The sequence below is a fragment of the Cebus imitator genome, unplaced genomic scaffold (genome assembly GCF_001604975.1).
Source record: "Cebus imitator isolate Cc_AM_T3 unplaced genomic scaffold, Cebus_imitator-1.0 Scaffold83, whole genome shotgun sequence".
NCBI lineage: Eukaryota > Metazoa > Chordata > Mammalia > Primates > Cebidae > Cebus > Cebus imitator.
The window spans coordinates 5,366,549-5,385,719 of NW_016107398.1; the positions used below are offsets into that span (position 1 = coordinate 5,366,549).

Consider the following 19,171-nt stretch of genomic DNA (forward strand, 5'->3'; position numbering starts at 1 on the left):
GCACTGTTTTAAGTTATAGCATGTACCCCTAATTCCTATTAATTCCTGTTCTTGGTGACATTTGTTAATAAGAATTGCTAAGGGAAATTGTGAGACTCTTCTGTTTGTTGCTCATGGTTGGAGATCCTTTGAAAGAGAACCCCTTTTCAAAGTCTTGGCTGGGCACAATAGCTCATGCCTGTAATCCCAGCACTTTGGGAGGCCTCGGTGGATGGATTGCTTGAGCCCAGGAGTTCGAGATCAGCCTGGGTAACATAGATCCCATCTCAAAAAAAGAAAAAAATGGAAAAAGTAAGAAAAAAAGTCTTGTGTATGAATTTTTTAGGGTGAGCTAATATAACGTTTCATTTCCTGCATTACATTTAGCCATTTAACAATTAAAATAGGGAGGATTTGTATTTGTTTTTCTAGGCTAGAGGGAGCCATTACAATTTTTGAGCGAAGGAGTGACAATCCGTGTATGTTTCAGGTAGATTCCTCAGCAGTTGTCTAAAGTGAATTGGAGAGAGAGAGAACTGAGGCAGGTAGATGAGTGAGGAAGCTACTAAAATTATCTAATGAAACCCAATACTATTTATGAATGAGTCTTGCCCATAAAAAGTAAGCCTGAACCTGACCAAGCTTCTAGAATCCAAATAAAACAGACATGAGAAAAGAACAGGTTAAATAGCACAATGGGATTGCAATCTGCCAAATCCAGCCTGTGGAAAACTGGACCAAACAAATGACCCATTTACACACACACACTCAAGAAACAAAAAAGAAAGCTGATTGGGGATTCTGCAAATTAAGAGAGATCTAAGTTGTATTTATTCGTCATGCACATGTGGACCTCATTTGGATCCTCATGGAAACAAAAAGAAAAGTTGTAGGCAATTAGGGAAATGTGAGTCCTGCCTGGGTAGTTAATCATACTAAGGAATTATTATTGATGATGGGGGAGGAGTATATTGAAGTATTTTTAAAGAGAAGGATCTTTATCTTTTAGAAATATATACTGAAACGTATACTGAAGTATTTTTAAAGAGAAGGATCTTTATCTTTTAGAAATATATACTGAAACGTATACTGAAGTATTTTTAAAGAGAAGGATCTTTATCTTTTAGAAATATATACTGAAACGTATACTGATGAAATGACTTGAGACCTGGGATTTACTTCAAAATAGCCTGAAGGAAAGGAGATTAGGTACAGTTGAGAGCTGCAGGGAGGATGTAGAGGGAGAAGGCCAGCCATGAATCAATAATTGTTGAAGTTTAATGATGATAAAATGGGGAATTCTCTATTTTTTGTATTTGTTTGAAATTTCTAATGTCACAAAAATTATAAAAACCAATTAAATATAAAAAAGGTAATGAAGGCCTAAATGAGATTGCTCAGTTTCCTGCATTTATCTTACAGAATGAAATAAAGAGATTATATGATCAGCTCATTAAGAGTAAGACATCTTTACAACAGTCTTTGAATGAAATCAGTGGCCAGAGTGTGGCTGAACAGCTTCAGGTAACCAAGTCAAAATAATCCAGACTGACTTAACTTTGAACCAAAGAGCTTTCTGTGTAAGCCGTGCTTCTGAACCACTTTCCTTTGTGAGCAGCAGCAAGGCTTAATAAATAAAAAATGAAAGCTATTTATGTTGTTGGCCTTTTAAGGACACCTCTTAAGTAGCATTTTCTGAAGCACAATGTATTAAAACAACCGGAGACCATTTTCACTTGCCAACCATGAAAAAATATGTGTGCAGTTGTTGGTAAGGGGATTGCAAAGTGAGACCCTCATCCTCTTGCTAGGGGAGTCCTAATCTGTCCAGCTTCTGGGGATCCTTTGTTTGTATATCAGAATTTTAAACTTAAATACTCTCTCTTCCAGCAATAATTTGACTTCATTTATTTAGCAAATACTGAGGATCCATCATGTTCAGGCACGGTTTGAGGTGCCAAACTTGTACTCTTCCTAAAGAGATAAGACAAGTGCACAAAGATAAATATCTTGGCCAGGCATGGTGGCTCACGCCTGTAATCCCAGCACTTTGGGAGGCCAAGGGAGACGGATTACTTGAGGCCAGGAGTTCGAGACCACCCTGGTCAATGTGACAAAACCCCGTCTCTACTAAAAATACAAAAATTGGCCAGGTGCAGTGGCTCATGGCTGTACGGTAGTCCCAGCTACTCAGGAGGCTGAGGCATGATAATTGCTTGAGGCAGAGATTGCAGTAAACTGAGATGGCACTACTGCACTCCAGCCTGGGAGACAGCCAGACCTTGTCTCAAAAATAAATAAATATAACATAGATATTTAAGGATGGACCTGGCAGTTCTGCTTGAATTAAAAACTGTAAATAGCCCAAAAGTCCACTGAAAGCTGACTGTTACAAAAGCAGGGTACGCTCTTATAATGGCACGCTGTGTGTCTGTTTCAAAGGAGCTAGATCTGTGTATACTGACGTGAAGAGATGCCAAGAGCTAGTAGGTGAGGGGTGCTAGCCTCAGGACAGAATGCCGTGGTACAGTTCATTGAGTTTAAGGATATGCGTATATACCCCTACTGGTATGGAACATGTTAGGAACTTGGGGCCTCTGGGAAGACTGTTAAGGAGAGCAGGAGGTAAAGGAGGGGAACTGGGATTTTCATTTTTCCCTTCATCCCTTTCTGTACTATTGAATTCTTTTTAAATGACTGTGTGTACTTCTCTGACTTACTGAAGTGTTTTCTTGTATTGTCTCTCACTTAGAAAGCAGATGCACATACAGTGGAGCTGGAGAACTCTGAGAGCCGAGTGGCCAAACTAAGAGACGAAGGGGAGAGGCTTCATTTACCTTACGTTTTACTCCAGGAGGTTTACAAATTAGAGGTATGCCTGAGCAGCATTCACTCAGCACTGTGATTGTGAGGAGTCAGACTTTTTTATTCCACCAACAGAGTTTAGATTTGTCTTCAGTTGCTTCGCTGGTTGGATGAGAATGCATGTGTGCACCTGTTCTTCTCTTTTCAGGATATACTTGACAGTATGTGGGGAATCCTAAGAGCCAGGTACGCAGAACTCAGCAGCCCTTTCGTCACTGAGAGCCAGCAGGATGCTTTGTTGCAAGGTGTGGTGGAACTGGTGAAGATTGGGAAGGAAAAGCTTGCTTGTGACCACTTAAAACAAACCAAAAGCAAAGTGGCATTACAGGCTCAAATAGAAAATCACAAGGTGAGACACATGGGTTGGATGACCCCTTCATAGACTAAAATCTTAAGGTTTTTCTGACTGGAAACAGAAAGGATCCATTTTTCTTCTTTGTTGAAATTTAAGCTATTCATTCTTCTAATAAACATCTATTAGAGTGCTTAATGTGTACCAGGAAGCCTAGGAATTTGGGTTATGAATAAAAACAGAGTCATTTTCTTATAATGATGGAGCTTTCAGCTGATTGAGAAGACAGATGTTTATCAATAAGTCTTCAAACAAATTTAAAATTAAAATGAGGATACATTCTGTGAGAGCATTTAATAGCAGAAAGTGACAGGCAAGTTAGAAAAGGCTTTCCTGGGCCGGGCACGGTGGCTCAAGCCTGTAATCCCAGCACTTTGGGAGGCCGAGGCGGGTGGATCACGAGGTCAAGAGATCGAGACCATCCTGGTCAACACGGTGAAACCCTGTCTCTACTAAAAATACAAAAAATTAGCTGGGCATGGTGGCGCATGCCTGTAATCCCAGCTACTCGGGAGGCTGGGCAGGAGAATTGCCTGAACCCGGGAGGCGGAGGTTGCGGTGAGCAGAGATCGTGCCACTGCACTCCAGCCTGGGTAACGAGAACGAAACTCTGTCTCAAAAAAAAAAGAAAAAAAAGAAAAGAAAAGGCTTTCCTGAGAACTAGAATCGAAAGGAAGGTATAGTATTATGTAATATAAGACTATAATAAATCCTTTCATTTTTAAAATTCATTAAACAAAAACCTCCTGATCACCAACTAAAGATAAAGAGTAATCTAGGTGCTAACAATTAAAAATGTGTAAGACAGTCCCTACCTGAGGTAAGCTTACAGTTTAGCATTTGGAAGGTAGAGCTTAGTCTAAGAAAAATTGAAAGATAAATATTGTATGAAGGCTAGAGGGGAAGAAGAGAAAATAATATTATCTACAGTGTGCCAGGCCCCTTGCTAGATGCTTTTATAAACATCTCTATGTATATGTCCTTTTCGAGGCTGAGGAGAAGGGATTCACATAATATTGCGGGGTCTCTCCAGGCAACTGGAGGAGGCAGTACATGGAGAAGAACCATGTGAAATAAAGCCTTCCTCTTGAAAGGTTCTTGAAGTACAAATACAGATACAGGACGTGAAGGACAAATGGCCGGGATTCCTATACACCCCCATTAGCAAATTCCCTTTATTTAGTCATTTTCTTGAGTAGAAGTTAAAGCCAGGGTTAAGGAGCCCTGTCTTTCAACTATGTGGGCTGCTTGAATTTGCACATCTGTTCATCCAACTTGTCTTGAAATTCATCAGCCACGTTGGCATCTGTTTTTTGTTTGTTTGTTTTTAAGAGACAGGGTTTCTTTGGTTTCCAGGCTGTAGTGCAGTGGTGTAATCATAGCTCACTGTAGCCTTGAAATCCTGGTCTCAAGCGATCGTCTCACCTGAGCCTCCTGAGGAGCTGGGAGTGCAGACGTGTGCCACCACACCTAGCTGGCATCTATCTTTTTGTAACATTTAGAGAATTCAAAACAACTGATTTAGAAAGATCTATCTGGAAATTGAAATTGACTAACAAAAATGTTTGCATTTAAAATGGATTATTTTGGGGAAAATAATACTTAAGGATAATACTTCTTTATAATTTGTTAAAGTTCCACTAATGTTCAAAGACTAGGAGTTTGGTTTTTTTTGAGGCGGAGTCTTGCTGCCTCGCCCAGGCTGGAGTGGTGCAGTGGCAAGATCTCGGCTCACTGCAACCTCCACCTCCCAGGTTCAAATGATTCTCCTGTCTCAGTCTCCCAAGTGACTGGGATTACTGCTGTCCACCACCATGCCCAGCTAATTTTTGTATTTTTGGTAGAGATGGGGTTTTGCCATGTTGGCCAGGCTGGTAAATTTTGTTTTCTCGTGTATTTGACTCTACACAAATGTCCTGGGATTTTGGATTTAAAACAAAAATAACGATATAAAGTTGGAGTAACTTGGTTTTTAAGATTTTCACAATTTGAAAATAAAAACACTTTTCATCTCATAGGTTTTTTTCCAGAAGCTTGTTGCTGACATGTTGTTGATCCAAGCATACTCTGCCAAAATACTTCCTTCTTTATTGCAAAAGAGAGAGACATTTTGGGCAGAACAAGTAACAGAAGTTAAAATACTAGAAGAAAAGTCACGCCAACGTGGTATGAAGCTGCAGAGTTTGTTGCAGGTATTTGGATTTTGTAAACATTGTACTGAAGGTGGGAATTTCTGATTTTGTATCACCAGAACAGGTGTTGAGAAGTATCTGGTTATCATTAAGCTATACTTAAATGGAAGCCTGACAATGAGGAAGGTGGACCCCTGCTCAGGTTCCGAGGCCACTCCCTGAGCAAAGGCTGGCTGGTATTTCCCTTACGTAGATTTGGGATGTTACTGCGTCTCTTTGCCACTTAGGTTCGTGTATGAGTAAGCAAAACGATAAGCACTTTGAGATCTTGAATGAGATCATTTGGGTGAACTGATTTAGAAACTGTACTTCTTCAAGAGAACAGGCCCAGATGTCCTAAAATGGATTCATGACATTTTGTCTAAATTCAAAGAAAAAAATGAAGTATGTATAAAGCTCCTTCTCTGTTTTAAGCCATTCCGCTCACACCTTTCACAGCCAAAGTTAGTAAAGAAAAACAGGGAATAAAGAAAAAAGGAAGCAAATGTTCAGCTTGATAATGTACTATGGTATTATTTTATGATAACAAAATTTATTTTCTAGTTTGTCGAGTTGATATTTTTAATATTTCATGGTATTTTTTTAAAGACTCTGTGGACCCCGTGAGTGTTCTATAAAAGCCAAATGAGCCACTGTATGAATAGATATGGAAATTAGTGAGGTGGTTATTTTTCTAACAGATGATGTTTGGAGTCAGTAACTCGGCTTTGTGGTGTGTTGGGATCCTAGACAGAGGTGGGTGTCCATGGAAATGGGGCAAGCTGGAAGAAGACCAGTCTAGGGCTGAGGCAGTTGTCCTCCCCGGATAAAGTGTAAGCCTATACTCCTCAAAGAGGCCTTGGGCAGACCTGTGCTTCAGGTGGCACAGGAGTTTGGTGAACTTGGGCCTGGGCCTGGAGAGCAAGAGGAGCCTAATAAGAGCTCCTGTTGAATGAGGGTCTAAAAGTTAGCTCTTTGGCTTTCTTAATAAGAGAAAGCCTCTCTTGTGGCTCTGAGGTCTCTACAGATTTGCTAGGAGTATCACTTTAACTTCATTGTGTCACTCCTTTAGTCATGTTACCCAGTTTGACAGGGCAAGCATAAACACTGATGCCAACTGGGATTCTTTTTAAACCTTGTCCTCAAAGGCAATGGAATTATTTTCCATTAGATGCTGAGCTCATACCAGAGTGGGTTACATCTCTCAGACACACTCCTGGAATCTGAGCTTTAATTTTGTGTGGTCTTGGTGTTCATTTTTGTTTTGTGATTAATTGTGTTGTTATCTGGAACCAGTCTAGTAAATGGCTCCCACTGATTTTATGTCTTTGATTCTCTAGAAATGGGAAGAATTTGATGAAAACTATGCATCTCTTGAAAAGGACCTGGAGATTCTTCTGTCTACATTGCCCTCTGTGAGTTTGGTGGAAGAAACTGAGGAAAGATTAGTGGAAAGGATTTCATTTTACCAGGTATTTTTCTTCCATTTAAGTTATCAAAGGCATGCACATAGCATTTTGTGTTTTACATTTGTTTTGACGAAATGGTTTGATTTTGAAGGTTTGAATTCAAACAAAACATTCATCATACAACTCACTGTTGAATACATTCAGGGAGACTGCAGCCTTCAACGTGAACTGCTCAGTATACCATATGTCTGGCTTTGGGGACAGGACCTTGTTTGAGTCGTGGCTCCATCAGTTATCACTCTGTGACCTTACTGTCCCTAAGCATCACTTTCTTTGTCTGTGGAATGTAGATAATTGAGCCAATTCTACCTGTCTCTGGAAGTGAATGCCACTGAGCTACTCATGTGGAAATGAGCTGAAGAATGGAAAGAACTTTGTCAGCCTTCAGCCTCTAAACATGTATTTAGTTTTATTCCTTTGCTTTTTTTTTTTTTTTTTTTTTTTTTTTTTTTTTTTTTTTTTTTTTTTTTTTTTTTTTTTTTTTGAGACAGAGTTTCACTCTTGTTGCCGAGGCTGGAGTGCAATGGGGTGATCTCGGCTCACTGCAACCTCTGCCTCCCAGGTTCAAGTGATTGTCCTGCCTCAGCCTCCCAAGGAGCTGGGATTACTGGTATGCACCACCATGCCTGGCTAATTTTGTATTTTTAGTAGAGACTGGGTTTCTCCATGTTGGTCAGGCTGGTTTTCAACTCCCGACCTTAGGTGATCCAACCCCCTCGGCCTCCCAAAGTGCTGGATTACTGGCATGAACCACTGTGCCCGGCCTAGTTTTATTCCTACAGTGAAGTCCTGACTGGACGTAACCCATGAGACAGACAGTAATCTTACGTGCCACCAGCATTATAAAAACACCTCAAACTTTTCAACTTTGTGTGTGTAACTTTTAGTAGTAGTATCATCTGTCTCCATGTCTGTAATTTTGGTGCCAACGAAAAAATAAAACCTTAAAAATGGGTTTCAAGTGGCATTGAGAACACGTACAACAAGATAAAAACAAGTTTTAAGGCTTCCCACCAGGAGGGTAAAGTGCTTAATTTTAACTTTAGAATATACGTGGTCAGAATCTGAGTTGCACGGCTAGAGGCAGTTATCACATATCAACTTTAAAACTTCAGAAGCACATTTATTGCCTGAATGAACTAGGTGGAAAATGAAAGCAGGAAATACTTGCATAGCCCTCTCTTCCATGGAGGTGTTTTAGCCCCTATAAAAAACATTTTGCAGAGGCTGGGACACTGTACACTCTCCAGATGCCTGGAAAGCTACAGCTGGTCTCATTGCCACCTTATTAATTATATTGAGCCTTAGGGTAAATCTGGGTCCTCTGGGGTGTGCGGTAGTGGGGGTGAGGGGAGTACTGTTTTGCTCTTCGTTAGTCTAGGGATACAGAAAGTATCATTTAAACAGCTGAAAGAATGCGGTTGAAAACAGTATTTTAAGGCTTATTATTTTAAGCAACAGTCTAATATTAGCCAACCTAATATGAGTGTGATTATTTCCTCCAGAAGTGACCATATCTGTTAAAATGTGTGATTCTATTACGTTTGAAATTTTAAAAAGAAAAAGAATTGTTCTAAGACTTTTAAATAAATTTGCCAGACTAAAGGAAGACATGTCTTGTAAAGCCCATCTCCCATATAGACTTTATAGGCCATTCTGAGTTCAGAGTCAAGGAAAGGGTTGTGTGACTCTGACAGATGTCGTCATCTTGATCAGCGGATGTCTGTGGGGCTTGGAACCTAGGGGTTGTGTGGCTTTGAAGTCGAACAAACGTGTGTTCAAATGCTGGCTCAGCCTAATGACCCATGCACAGACTGTCTCCCATGCATAAGATGGGTGAATTAGGCCGGGCGTGGTGGCTCATGCCTATAAGCCTAAGACTTTAGGAGGCCGAGGCTGGCAGATAACTTGAGGTCAGGAGTTTGAGACCAGCCTGGCCAGTATGGTAAAACCCCATCTCTACTAAAAATACAAACATTAGCCGGACATGGTGGTACATCCCTGTAATCCCACCTACTCGAGAGGCTGAGGCAGGAGAGTCACTGGAACCCTGGAGGCGGTGGCTGCAGTGAGCCGAGATCGCGCTGCTGCACTCCAGCCTGAGTGACAGAGCGAGAATTCATCTCAAAAAAAAAAAAGTGAATTAAGACTTTTCAGAGATGTTTTAAAGATAAAAGAATCTGGCACTTCACTTAGAAAACTAGACTGACTTTTTTTTTTTCTTTTAATACAGATATTGGGTGTTTCATTTTCATTCTAGCCCACACAGGCTCAGACAGTGGGAGTGAATTACAAATGGGAGTGGTGGAAAGGGCCATGGAAGTAGAATTTTTGGGTAATTATTTATTTATTTATTTTGAGACAGAGTTTTGCTCTGTCACCCAAGCTGGAGTGCAGTGGTGGGATCTCAGCTCACTGCAACTTCTGCCTCCTGGTTCAAGCAGTTGTCCTGTCTCAGTGTCCAGAGTAGCTGAGACTACAGGCACATGCCACCACACCCAGCTAATTTTTTTGTATTTTTAGTAGAGACTGGGTTTTACCATATTGCCCAGGCTGGTCTCAGTCTGGTTTTCACCATGTGGGCCACGCTGGTCTTGATCTCCAGACCTCATGATCCACCCGCCTCAGGCTTCCAAAGTCCTGGACTTACAGGCATGAGCCACCATGCCCAGCCTTTTTGATTACTTTTTCTTTTTTACCCTGAACTACATGGAATGGACTTTGGTAATTTTTTAAAAGGCCTAGTTAAAAAATAGCAAACCTGTTTTGATAATTATTTGTTAAGATTAAACAAGTGTCAGGATAAATGGCATTAGCTGAATCCAGCTGTGTTAGATAATTACCTTTAGACAGACTTCAAAGAATTTCGTTTTTCTTTCCATGAAGTTGGATTAATGATGTGCTGTCTGTTTTAATTTATTTCTCTAAAGTTTTCTTCCTTTCTCTCTACTGAATCTTTATATTCAGTAGAAGACCCTGAAAATAAATTTTTCTGCCTACTATTTGCATCTCGTGGATGATAAAGAAATACTGTTTTATTTATCCTCTTCCTATCTTAAGTCACCATCTAAAGTGCTTGGGTGGGGGGCAGGCAGGAGAACAGAAATAAGGAACATCTGCTGAGTCTGCAATCAGGGATGGTGGGACTGAGCTGAGGCAAAAGGAGAAGGGAGTAAGCTGTCTTAGCGCAGTCAGCTGCTGCTCTGTTCCGGCCACCCTTTGCCACATGAGATGCAGACCAACAATTGCCAGGTCTTCCAGTTTTCCCAGAGACACTGGCAATCCCGATTACTAGGTAAGATTTCCTGATTTTTCAAATTGATCTTGAGGTTACACAAAACCTGCCTGTGAACTCAGCATGGCCTGCAGACTGCCAGCTTCTTTGATTTGTTTTTGTTTGTATGCAATAAATCTGTAGAGTTGATTTGGTTTGTTTGCTTGTTTGTTTTAAGACAGAGTCTCACTCTGTCACTCAGGCTGGAGTGCAGTGGTGCGATCTCACCTCACGGCAGCCTCTGCCTCCTGGGTTCAAGCAATTCTGCTTCAGCCTCCTGACTAGCTAGGATTACAGGCATGTGCCACCAGGTCCTGCCTCAGCCTCCTAAGTAGCTAGATTAAGGGCATGTGCCACCACACCTAGCTAATTTTTTGTATTTTTAGTAGAGATGGGGTTTCACCATGTTGGTCAGGCTGGTATCACATTGCTGATCTCAAGTGATCTGCCTGCCTCAGCCCTGCAAAGTACTGGGCTTACAGGCGTGAGCCACCGCCTCCAACCAATAGGGCTACAGAGTTGAATCTATGCTCTAGAAATGCAGGATGGGATACTCATCAGGAAGGTGACCCATTCGCCACTAATCATGCATCCAGTCAGACTATAGTCTTGAAGGTGGGGAAGTGTTCATGTTTCATCAGTAGACACAAATGTCAGTTTTAAACGATGTATTTGTGAATAGCTTAGTAGACTTTATTTTTTAAATAATTCATTTTGTGACTTTACTTTTTATTAGCAAATAAAGAGAAACATTGGTGGAAAACACGCTCGGCTTTACCAAACTCTGCACGAAGGCAAACAATTGGTGGCGTCCGTGAGCTGTCCTGAATTAGAGGGCCAGATCGCAAAACTAGAAGAGCAGTGGTTGTCCCTGAACAAGAAAATTGACCATGAGCTCCACAGGCTGCAAACACTTGTCAAGCACCTGCTCAGGTCTGCCTTTTTGGGGGTGGATTGGCTTCACATTGTGCTGTGGAGAAAGACCTCAGGGATTCTGGCGTCAGCTAAATTTTACCTGCAACCCACCTTATGCTGTTTTTTCTTGGGCATTTGGGTCCCTCTTCTGGGCTAAACGCAATGTAGAATCTCTGATGGTTTGCTAGGCACAGCATAAAATGTAATCAGTGTGCTGGGATTGTTTTGTTTGTTTTGTTGTTGTTGTATGGAGGCAGAGTCTTGCTCTGTCCCCCAGGCTGGAGTGCAATAGCACAGTCATAGCCCACTGCAACCTTGAACTCCTGAGCTCAAGTGATCCTCCTGCCTCTGCCTCCCAAGTTGCTGGAACTACAGGCATAGACCACCATGGCCAGCTAATTTTATAAAATGTTTTGTAGAGACAGAGTCTCACTTTGTTGCCCAGAGTGGTCTCAAGCTCCTGGCCTCAGGCAGTCCTCCTGCCTCAGCTTCCCAAGATGGTGGGATTACAGGTGTGAGCCGCTGCACCCAGCCAGTTAACACATTTCTAGAGAAGCTAGGAATTATGTTATAAAATATACGTAGGTTACCTTTATACCAGGATAATGCTCTTTCTTACCCTCTTCTAAAAGTTTTAAAATTTAAAAAATTAAATGATTTTAGTTAACAGAATAGTTTGAAATAGGCTTTTGAGTTCTTCAGAGAATTTCTTGTGCTTAGTTTATGTAATCTTGAACCATGTGAGGAAGGAGGAGAACATAGAACATTTAAACCTTTTTCTCATCCCTGCCTCTTTAACCTAAGGCAGTTTAAAAGTTACAAGAAGGGCAGAATTTTGTTTGGATATTTTCACTACCTCGGGCAAATATGCTGGTGTTCAGCCAACAGCAGTTTGTTGTGATGCAGCTTATACAATGCTGGGTGTATGTGAGGGGGGTGGCGTGTATGTGTATATGTATGTAAAATTTTATTTTATAAAAATTATATATATATGTATAATTTTATTTATTTTTTGAGACAAGGCCTCTGTCGCCCAGGCTGGAGTGCAGTGACATCACGACTCATTGCAGCCTTAACCTCCTGGGCTCGAGCAATCTTGCCACCTCAGCCTCCCAGGTAGCTGGGACCACAAGCAGATGCCACGACGCCCAGCTAATTTTTGTGTTGTTTATAGAGATGGGGTTTTGCCATGTTGCCCAGGCTGGTCTTAAATTCCTGGGCTCAAGGTATCTTTCCACCTTGACCTCCCAAAATGCTGGGATTATAGGAGTGAGCCACTGTGCCTGGCCTATATTTTTACTATAAACGAATTTATAGAAGACAATTGATGAATAAAAATAATCTCTGCCCCTTCATTGAGTGTAATTTTGTATAGCTGTAATAAAAAATAGAAAAGAATGCCTTAGGCTTTAAGATCCGCATTGCTCTTTTGTCTTGTATTGTTGTGTTGTGTTTTTTTGAGACAGAGTCCCACTCTGTTGCCCAGGCTGGAGTGCAGTGGTGTGACCTCAGCTTACTGCAACCTCTGCCCCCCGGGTTCAAGTGATTCTCCTGCCTCAGCTTCCTGAGTAGCTGGGATTACAGACGTGTGCCTCCATGCCTGGCTATTTTTTTGTATTTTTTGGTAGAGACAGGGTTTCACCATGTTAGCCAGGCTGGTCTCGAACTGCTGACCCCAGGCAATCCACCTGCCTCAGCCTCCCAAAGTTCTGGAATTACAGGCGTGAGCCACTGCACCTGGCCTAAAGTCTTCATTGATCTTGCTGAGCTATAATGAAGAGAGTCCTAGAAAACGCCAGGGGCATCAGTTTTGGGGCATGGCATAAAACATGATATAATCCTTATAATTATCATGATATTCTGATTGTTAGGACTGATCAACATAGGAAAACACAAAAGAAGAAAATTTGCTGGTGATGCATATCATTATCAGAGTATGTTTCTCATCTGCCTTCTCTCTCACCTTTCTTCTGTTAGTTATAACAGAGATTCGGATCAGTTAACCAAGTGGTTGGAATCTTCCCAGCATACTCTGAATTACTGGAAAGAACAGTCCCTCAATGTGTCTCAGGACTTGGATACAATCAGAAGCAACATCAACAATTTTTTTGTAAGTTGTAATAGCACATGTTCAGTTAATTACTGGTCAGAAATAGATATCAAGGAAAAAGCATCAGGGTTAATGTGATGGTCTTCGTATTCATTTGTGGATAAGACTTGGGCGAATAGCAGCTATGGTCTTCAAACTTAGAACTATTTGTTTATACTGTTCATTTATAATGATAAAATGTATTTTTAATTGATGCTATAAAATATATATAAATTTAAAACTTACTGACATGGGTCATGTTTTACAAATACAGAAAATACCCCCAATCAAGACCCGCAAACAATTTTATAAGGTTATTGACTTATAAATGTTAACAATAAATGCATAGTTTTAAATTATTGTAAACAAAATTGATATTTCTAAAAAGTTTTTGTTCCATTGTTTTGAGATGTTTTTTGGGGAAAAAATTCAAAAATATCCCCCAAACTTCGAGGGAAATAAAAAGGCATTACTCTTATAGTATAATTACAAAATGATTATTTGTCAATGCACTTATGAAACATAGACTTTTCCATTAGACTTTTCTCAGTTTTTTCCATTTTTCATACTTTGTAGCTATGGTTACTCAGTTTGGTATTAAAATATAAATGTTTTTCAAGATACTTGAAAGAATCTGTACATAGGAAGGTTTTAAATATTTTAATTATAAACTTGTTGCAAGTAATTTATTTATTTATTTATTATTTATTTATTTATTTTGAGACGGAGTTTCACTCTTGTTACCCAGGCTGGAGTGCAATGGCACGATCTCGGCTCACCGCAACCTCTGCCTCCTGGGTTCAGGCAATTCTCCTGCCTCAGCCTCCTAAGTAGCTGGGATTACAGGCACACACCACCATGCCCAGCTAATGTTTTGTATTTTTAGTAGAGACGGGGTTTCACCATGTTGACCAGGATGGTCTCCATCTCTTGACCTCGTGATCCACCCGCCTCAGCCTCCCAAAGTGCTGGGATTACAGGCGTGAGCCACTGCGCCTGGCCGCAAGTAATTTATTTAATATGCACTTGGTGTTGGGTTCCATAGTTTATTGTAAAACTTACCATTTAAATAATGACTTGTCTATTTTTAAAAATACTAACCCACTGTGTTATAAGCTTTTTGAAGGGTATCCATTCCATCTCTTTTGTTCCCCTCTGTGTATCTGATAACTGACAATAGGAAAAAGAGCGTGTGTGTGTGTGTGTGTGTGTGTGTGTGTGTGTGTGTGTGTGTATGTGTACACATTCAAATACAGGTATTGATCGACTTACGACCTATTCAACTTACGACCATTCGACTTTATGACCACAGTCGCTAGCCACGACTGCTCCGCTGTAGATTTTTGGAAACACTACAACATTTTGATGTGTATCAAGAATATCGCTACCACCTGGGAGGCTGTGACGAAAAAGTGCGTGAATGGCTTCTGGAAAAATTGTGTTAAGCACTATGTTAATGATTTTGACAGATTTGACAGTGAACATGAACTTGAAACGATTCGGGGAAAAAATAGTAAAACTCGCTAAAGACCTTTCTTTGGAGTGTGAAATGGAAGATGTCGAACGGTTGCTAGACAAAGAACCCGGAGAACTTACAAATGAAGAGCTAATCGAACTGGAAGAAGAAAGAGTGGCGGAAAAAGAAAGAAGAGAAGCAGAGGAAGAAGAGGAGGAGCCAGAAAGAAAGTTCACCACTAAGGGATTATCAGACAGTTTGTCTTCACTGAATAAACTTCTTACATATTTCGAAGCAATGGACCCAAACATCGAACGATTTGCAAGGATTGAACGGATGGCACACGATGTGTTTCATCCGTATCGTGAAATTTATGAAGAAAAAAAGAAACATACAATTCAGACAAAGCTCACCATGTTTATGAAAAAACCAACTCCGGTAACCCCAACTGCTGCCTCAGATGACGACATCAACGATCCGCAGCCAAGCACCGGCAGCCAATAAAATGTTTCGTACATGTTTATATATTTTGATATGTTTTGCAGCTGGGAAAATGTTTCCTATGGTATTTTTTACACCTGTATTTTGTATTTTTGTATGCACCTGTATTTTGTAATTTTGTATGTTTTGCAAATATTAAACCAGTTGTACTGGTAATGCAGCGTTTTACTTAAACCTGACGAATGTAAAAATAAGAAACAAAATGGTGTAGAGATGATACAAATGGCATAAAATGAACAAAGAAAATTATGTTATATAACAATAATGAAAGAAAATTATGATAAAATATGACTTAAAGATTTTTGTAACATCATTCACAGTACTGTACATACAGCCTACTCAACTTACGACCAAATCGTGTTTCGACAGGTCTGTCGGAACCAATCGTGGTCGTAAGTCGAGCACTAGCTGTATTTACTATGTTTAATTTCCAACTCTAGCCAGTTATTCTGACTCTTACTTTCTGCTGTATTTAAATTTTAAAAGTTTCTAAATTTTAAAACTCTCTCCTTTAGGAGTTTTCAAAAGAAGTTGATGAAAAGTCCTCCTTGAAGACTGCCGTTATAAGTACCGGGAACCAGCTTCTTCACCTGAAAGAAACTGATACAGCTACGCTGAGAGCTTCTTTAGCACAGTTTGAACAGAAATGGACAATGCTCATAACTCAACTTCCAGATATTCAGGAAAAACTTCACCAGGTAAGCTTTTAGAGACTCAGCATTTGAATTAGCATTCATTTGTTAGCTCCCAACTCTTTTAAAATTATTTCTCTGACTCAATAATTTTCATTGACACTACCCATTTTTCTCTGGCACCACTGAATATAGGTCCTAATTACCGGACTCTCCTTCAATGGGGTCTTTCTTAAGAGAGAAATCAGGCTTAATTACTTTATTTCTCAGTTTATCTTTGCCACTATGTTAGTTTATGTGAAGGTCATTGTCATTGTTTTGGGGTCACTTATTCTAAGTTTGAATGCTGGGTTTGTTTTTTTGAGTAACCTGCATAATTATATTGAAAGACCTTTTATCAAACCAGATATCATCTTTAATGATGCCCTGATTCATTTTGTTAACTGCAGGCAATTAAATGGAAATCATTTTGTTCTTACAGCTTCAAATGGAGAAATTGCCATCTCGTAAAGCAATCACAGAAATGATTAGCTGGATGAACAATGTGGAGCATCAAACTTCAGATGAAGATTCCATGCATTCACCAAGTTCTGCATCTCAAGTTAAACATCTTCTTCAGAAGCACAAGGTAATTATGCAAAAGGAGCAGAAGTCTTTTCATTGAAACAAGAAGGCTAATCAGTTAGAGGGGTAATGCTGGATAAAGGGACACATAGGATATAATTTCGAAAAACTAATTCTAGGGGTAGGAAACTGGGGTGGTGGATGATTCTAAAGAGATGTTAGTAGACTTGCTTTTATTCCACTTAAAATTCTTTTGCTAGCCCCCATCACCACAGGACAACCTAAGCAAGGTTTTAACAGACTCTAGTCTCATCTTTTCATCCACACCCTGCCGCCCCCATAAACCATGGACCCTGCCCGACAGAGTAATTTCGGTTCCTTAACAGTTTTTGGTGCTCTTGGTCGTCATGCTGTGTACATGCTGCACCCTGCCCCTGGAATGCCAGTGCCCACTTTTATCTGTATACATCCTCTTAGTCATTCTTCCAAAGTCAGCTCGAGTTGTCCTCATTTGGAAATCTGCCCCTGACTCTCCTAGCCCGATTAGGTGACTTTCCTAGTTTAGATGTCTCCATGGTGCTATTAGTAGATCCTATAGTGTATTATTATAATTATTGGTTTACCTGCCTGTCTCCCCGCCTTGACTGAGCATCTTGAGACGAGGGGCTGTCCTTCACCTCCCTATAACATAGCACGCCTATCCCAATACCTGCCTTCCTCCAGCAGGAGTTTACTTGTTCTTTGAGTAAGGGAATGGGTAAGAAAAAGTTGAGATTCTTCTACAAATAGATATAAATGTGGCCTTCTCCATGCCATTTAATTTCAAGTAGATTTAATTAACATTTCCTGAGCCACACGCAAACATATATTGTGTGCTCAGCAGTATGCTGGGCACTGGGAATACAAAGACGAGTGACAAGCGTGGTCATTGTTTTAAGACCATGCAGGCTGATGGAGCTGGCTTCTGGTAGGCAGAAGATGAATGGCTTAATCACCAAGCATATGAGCGGAGGATTTTGTTTTTATGTACCATCACATCCTAACTTCAGCGTGTAGTACAATCTTTGAAAAGTCTACAAGAGTATATTCTCACAGGCTGTAGCAACCTAGCACATACCACATGATTGTCACCCCTGGATGTCTCCAAAGGAGGTGCTAGAACTTGTAAAGATAAAATCAGTGAGTGAGAGGTTTGGCAGAAATGCTGTTGGCCCTCAGTGGTTTTAGAATTGCTGTACAACTTAAAGCCACCCAAACTGCCCCGAGAGGCCTTAACTATCCCAGAAGGAACAGGGAAGCTGCCTAAATGACAGAGTTCCTTAAAGGTTACTGGGTTTTCTAGGAGAGGCTTTACTTCCTATTTCCTGTCTGGTTGTTTCCATGAGCCCCCAGAATTCCAGCACAGCTCACAGGCCGCCTCTCCCAGGAAGCCTTTGTCATATCTTGGGTCCTCATTTGAGTTCAGTTGACAGGAACTGTCATACACAATGCCCCTTTGACTTTTCAACCTATTTGAAAGTAATTCCCCAAAAGAACCTCTACTCAAATAAAACCAACTCCTGGTGGAGGTTGGGGAGGGTAGAACGGAACTCCTGACAGGTGCCCCTTGATTAATGAATGGAAGCTTGGCGCCCCCTCGAGTACATAAAAGGAACTCGAATTCATCTGACCAATGTCCATGACTGCTTTGAGTGTTTCACTTTGCTTGTTTGTTTTAGGAGTTTAGAATGGAAATGGACTATAAACAGTGGATAGTTGACTTTGTTAACCAGTCATTACTTCAGCTAAGCACCTGTGATGTGGAAAGCAAGCGCTATGAAAGAACAGAGTTTGCAGAGCACCTGGGGGAGATGAACCGCCAGTGGCACCGTGTACATGGAATGCTGAATAGAAAGGTGTGTTCCTGGGTCACAGCTGGATGTATGGATGGGCCTTTGTAAAATACACTCTCTGAAAAATCAAAAGACATTTAATTAGTTGACTAACTGATTACTAAGCCTAATAATCATCTCAACTAAGTCCCTTTTAAAAATCCTATGTTTTATCATTCTCCATTGGTACCTATAAGAGTATATGAAAATAGTTATTATATTTGAGATTTCTTAGTGGGAAATTGAGTTAGGCAAGTGAAGAAGAGGAATTTTATTTAGAAACATGTCAAGTATTATGTCAGGCTCCTAAATTATTAGAGATTATACATTTTCTATGAAAGCAGATGTTTGAAAGGGGCAAAGCTTTTTCAGCTTTGAAAAGATTATAAAAAGAAAGAAAAATGCATGCGACTTTTTGGTAGATTTTTTTTACTCCATTGACTCTTGAAAAGATTCAGAAAACTTATTCCTGAAAAGACACTTTACATATAATCATAATGATAATAGGTGTGTTTACTGTGTAGAGAATGCATGCAAATGGATTTATACAGTTAAGGTACAAGTACATGAATGGATGAAGAACATGAACATACAATTCACAAAAGAGGAAATTATAGTTAGAAAATAAACATGGAAAGATGTCATTTTCAGATACTCAAAATAAACACTATGTAACACAATGCACTTATTAAATTTAAAAAGAATTAGATAAGGGCACAAACCCAAAGCTGTCATGTTTCTACATTGCTGATAATGGTTTAAGTACTCTCTTGGAAAGCATTTGGAAAAATTTAAAAACTGTAATAATAATCTTATTACTTAAGCAGGTCATCTCTTATACATTTAAGTAGATAGACCTTCAAAAAAGAAAAAGATATGCGCAGAATGCTCAACTCAACATCATTTATACTGGAGAAAATGCTCCATGCCTTAATTCCCACTCTAGGGGAATAATTAATCAAATTATACTGTATTCATTTGATGAAACATTGGGGCAGTATTTTTTTTTTTTTTTTTTTTTTTTTTTTTTTTT

The 19,171-nt window shown here is 40.0% G+C and overlaps 1 protein-coding gene across 11 annotated transcripts in view; it reads left to right on the top strand.

The window, feature by feature from the left end:
• The window catches only part of SYNE2 (spectrin repeat containing nuclear envelope protein 2), a 405,273-nt gene that overhangs the window by 283,007 nt on the left and 103,095 nt on the right, over positions 1–19,171 (top strand). For all 11 annotated transcript variants that reach the window (XM_017533965.2, XM_017533967.2, XM_017533970.2 and 8 more), the window contains 10 exons: positions 1,402–1,503; positions 2,732–2,851; positions 2,993–3,193; positions 5,215–5,388; positions 6,708–6,839; positions 10,847–11,043; positions 13,003–13,135; positions 15,587–15,769; positions 16,185–16,331; positions 17,986–18,162. In XM_017533965.2, the coding sequence (XP_017389454.1) occupies positions 1,402–1,503; positions 2,732–2,851; positions 2,993–3,193; positions 5,215–5,388; positions 6,708–6,839; positions 10,847–11,043; positions 13,003–13,135; positions 15,587–15,769; positions 16,185–16,331; positions 17,986–18,162 (1,566 nt within the window). The remainder of the gene's footprint in view (positions 1–1,401; positions 1,504–2,731; positions 2,852–2,992; positions 3,194–5,214; positions 5,389–6,707; positions 6,840–10,846; positions 11,044–13,002; positions 13,136–15,586; positions 15,770–16,184; positions 16,332–17,985; positions 18,163–19,171) is intronic.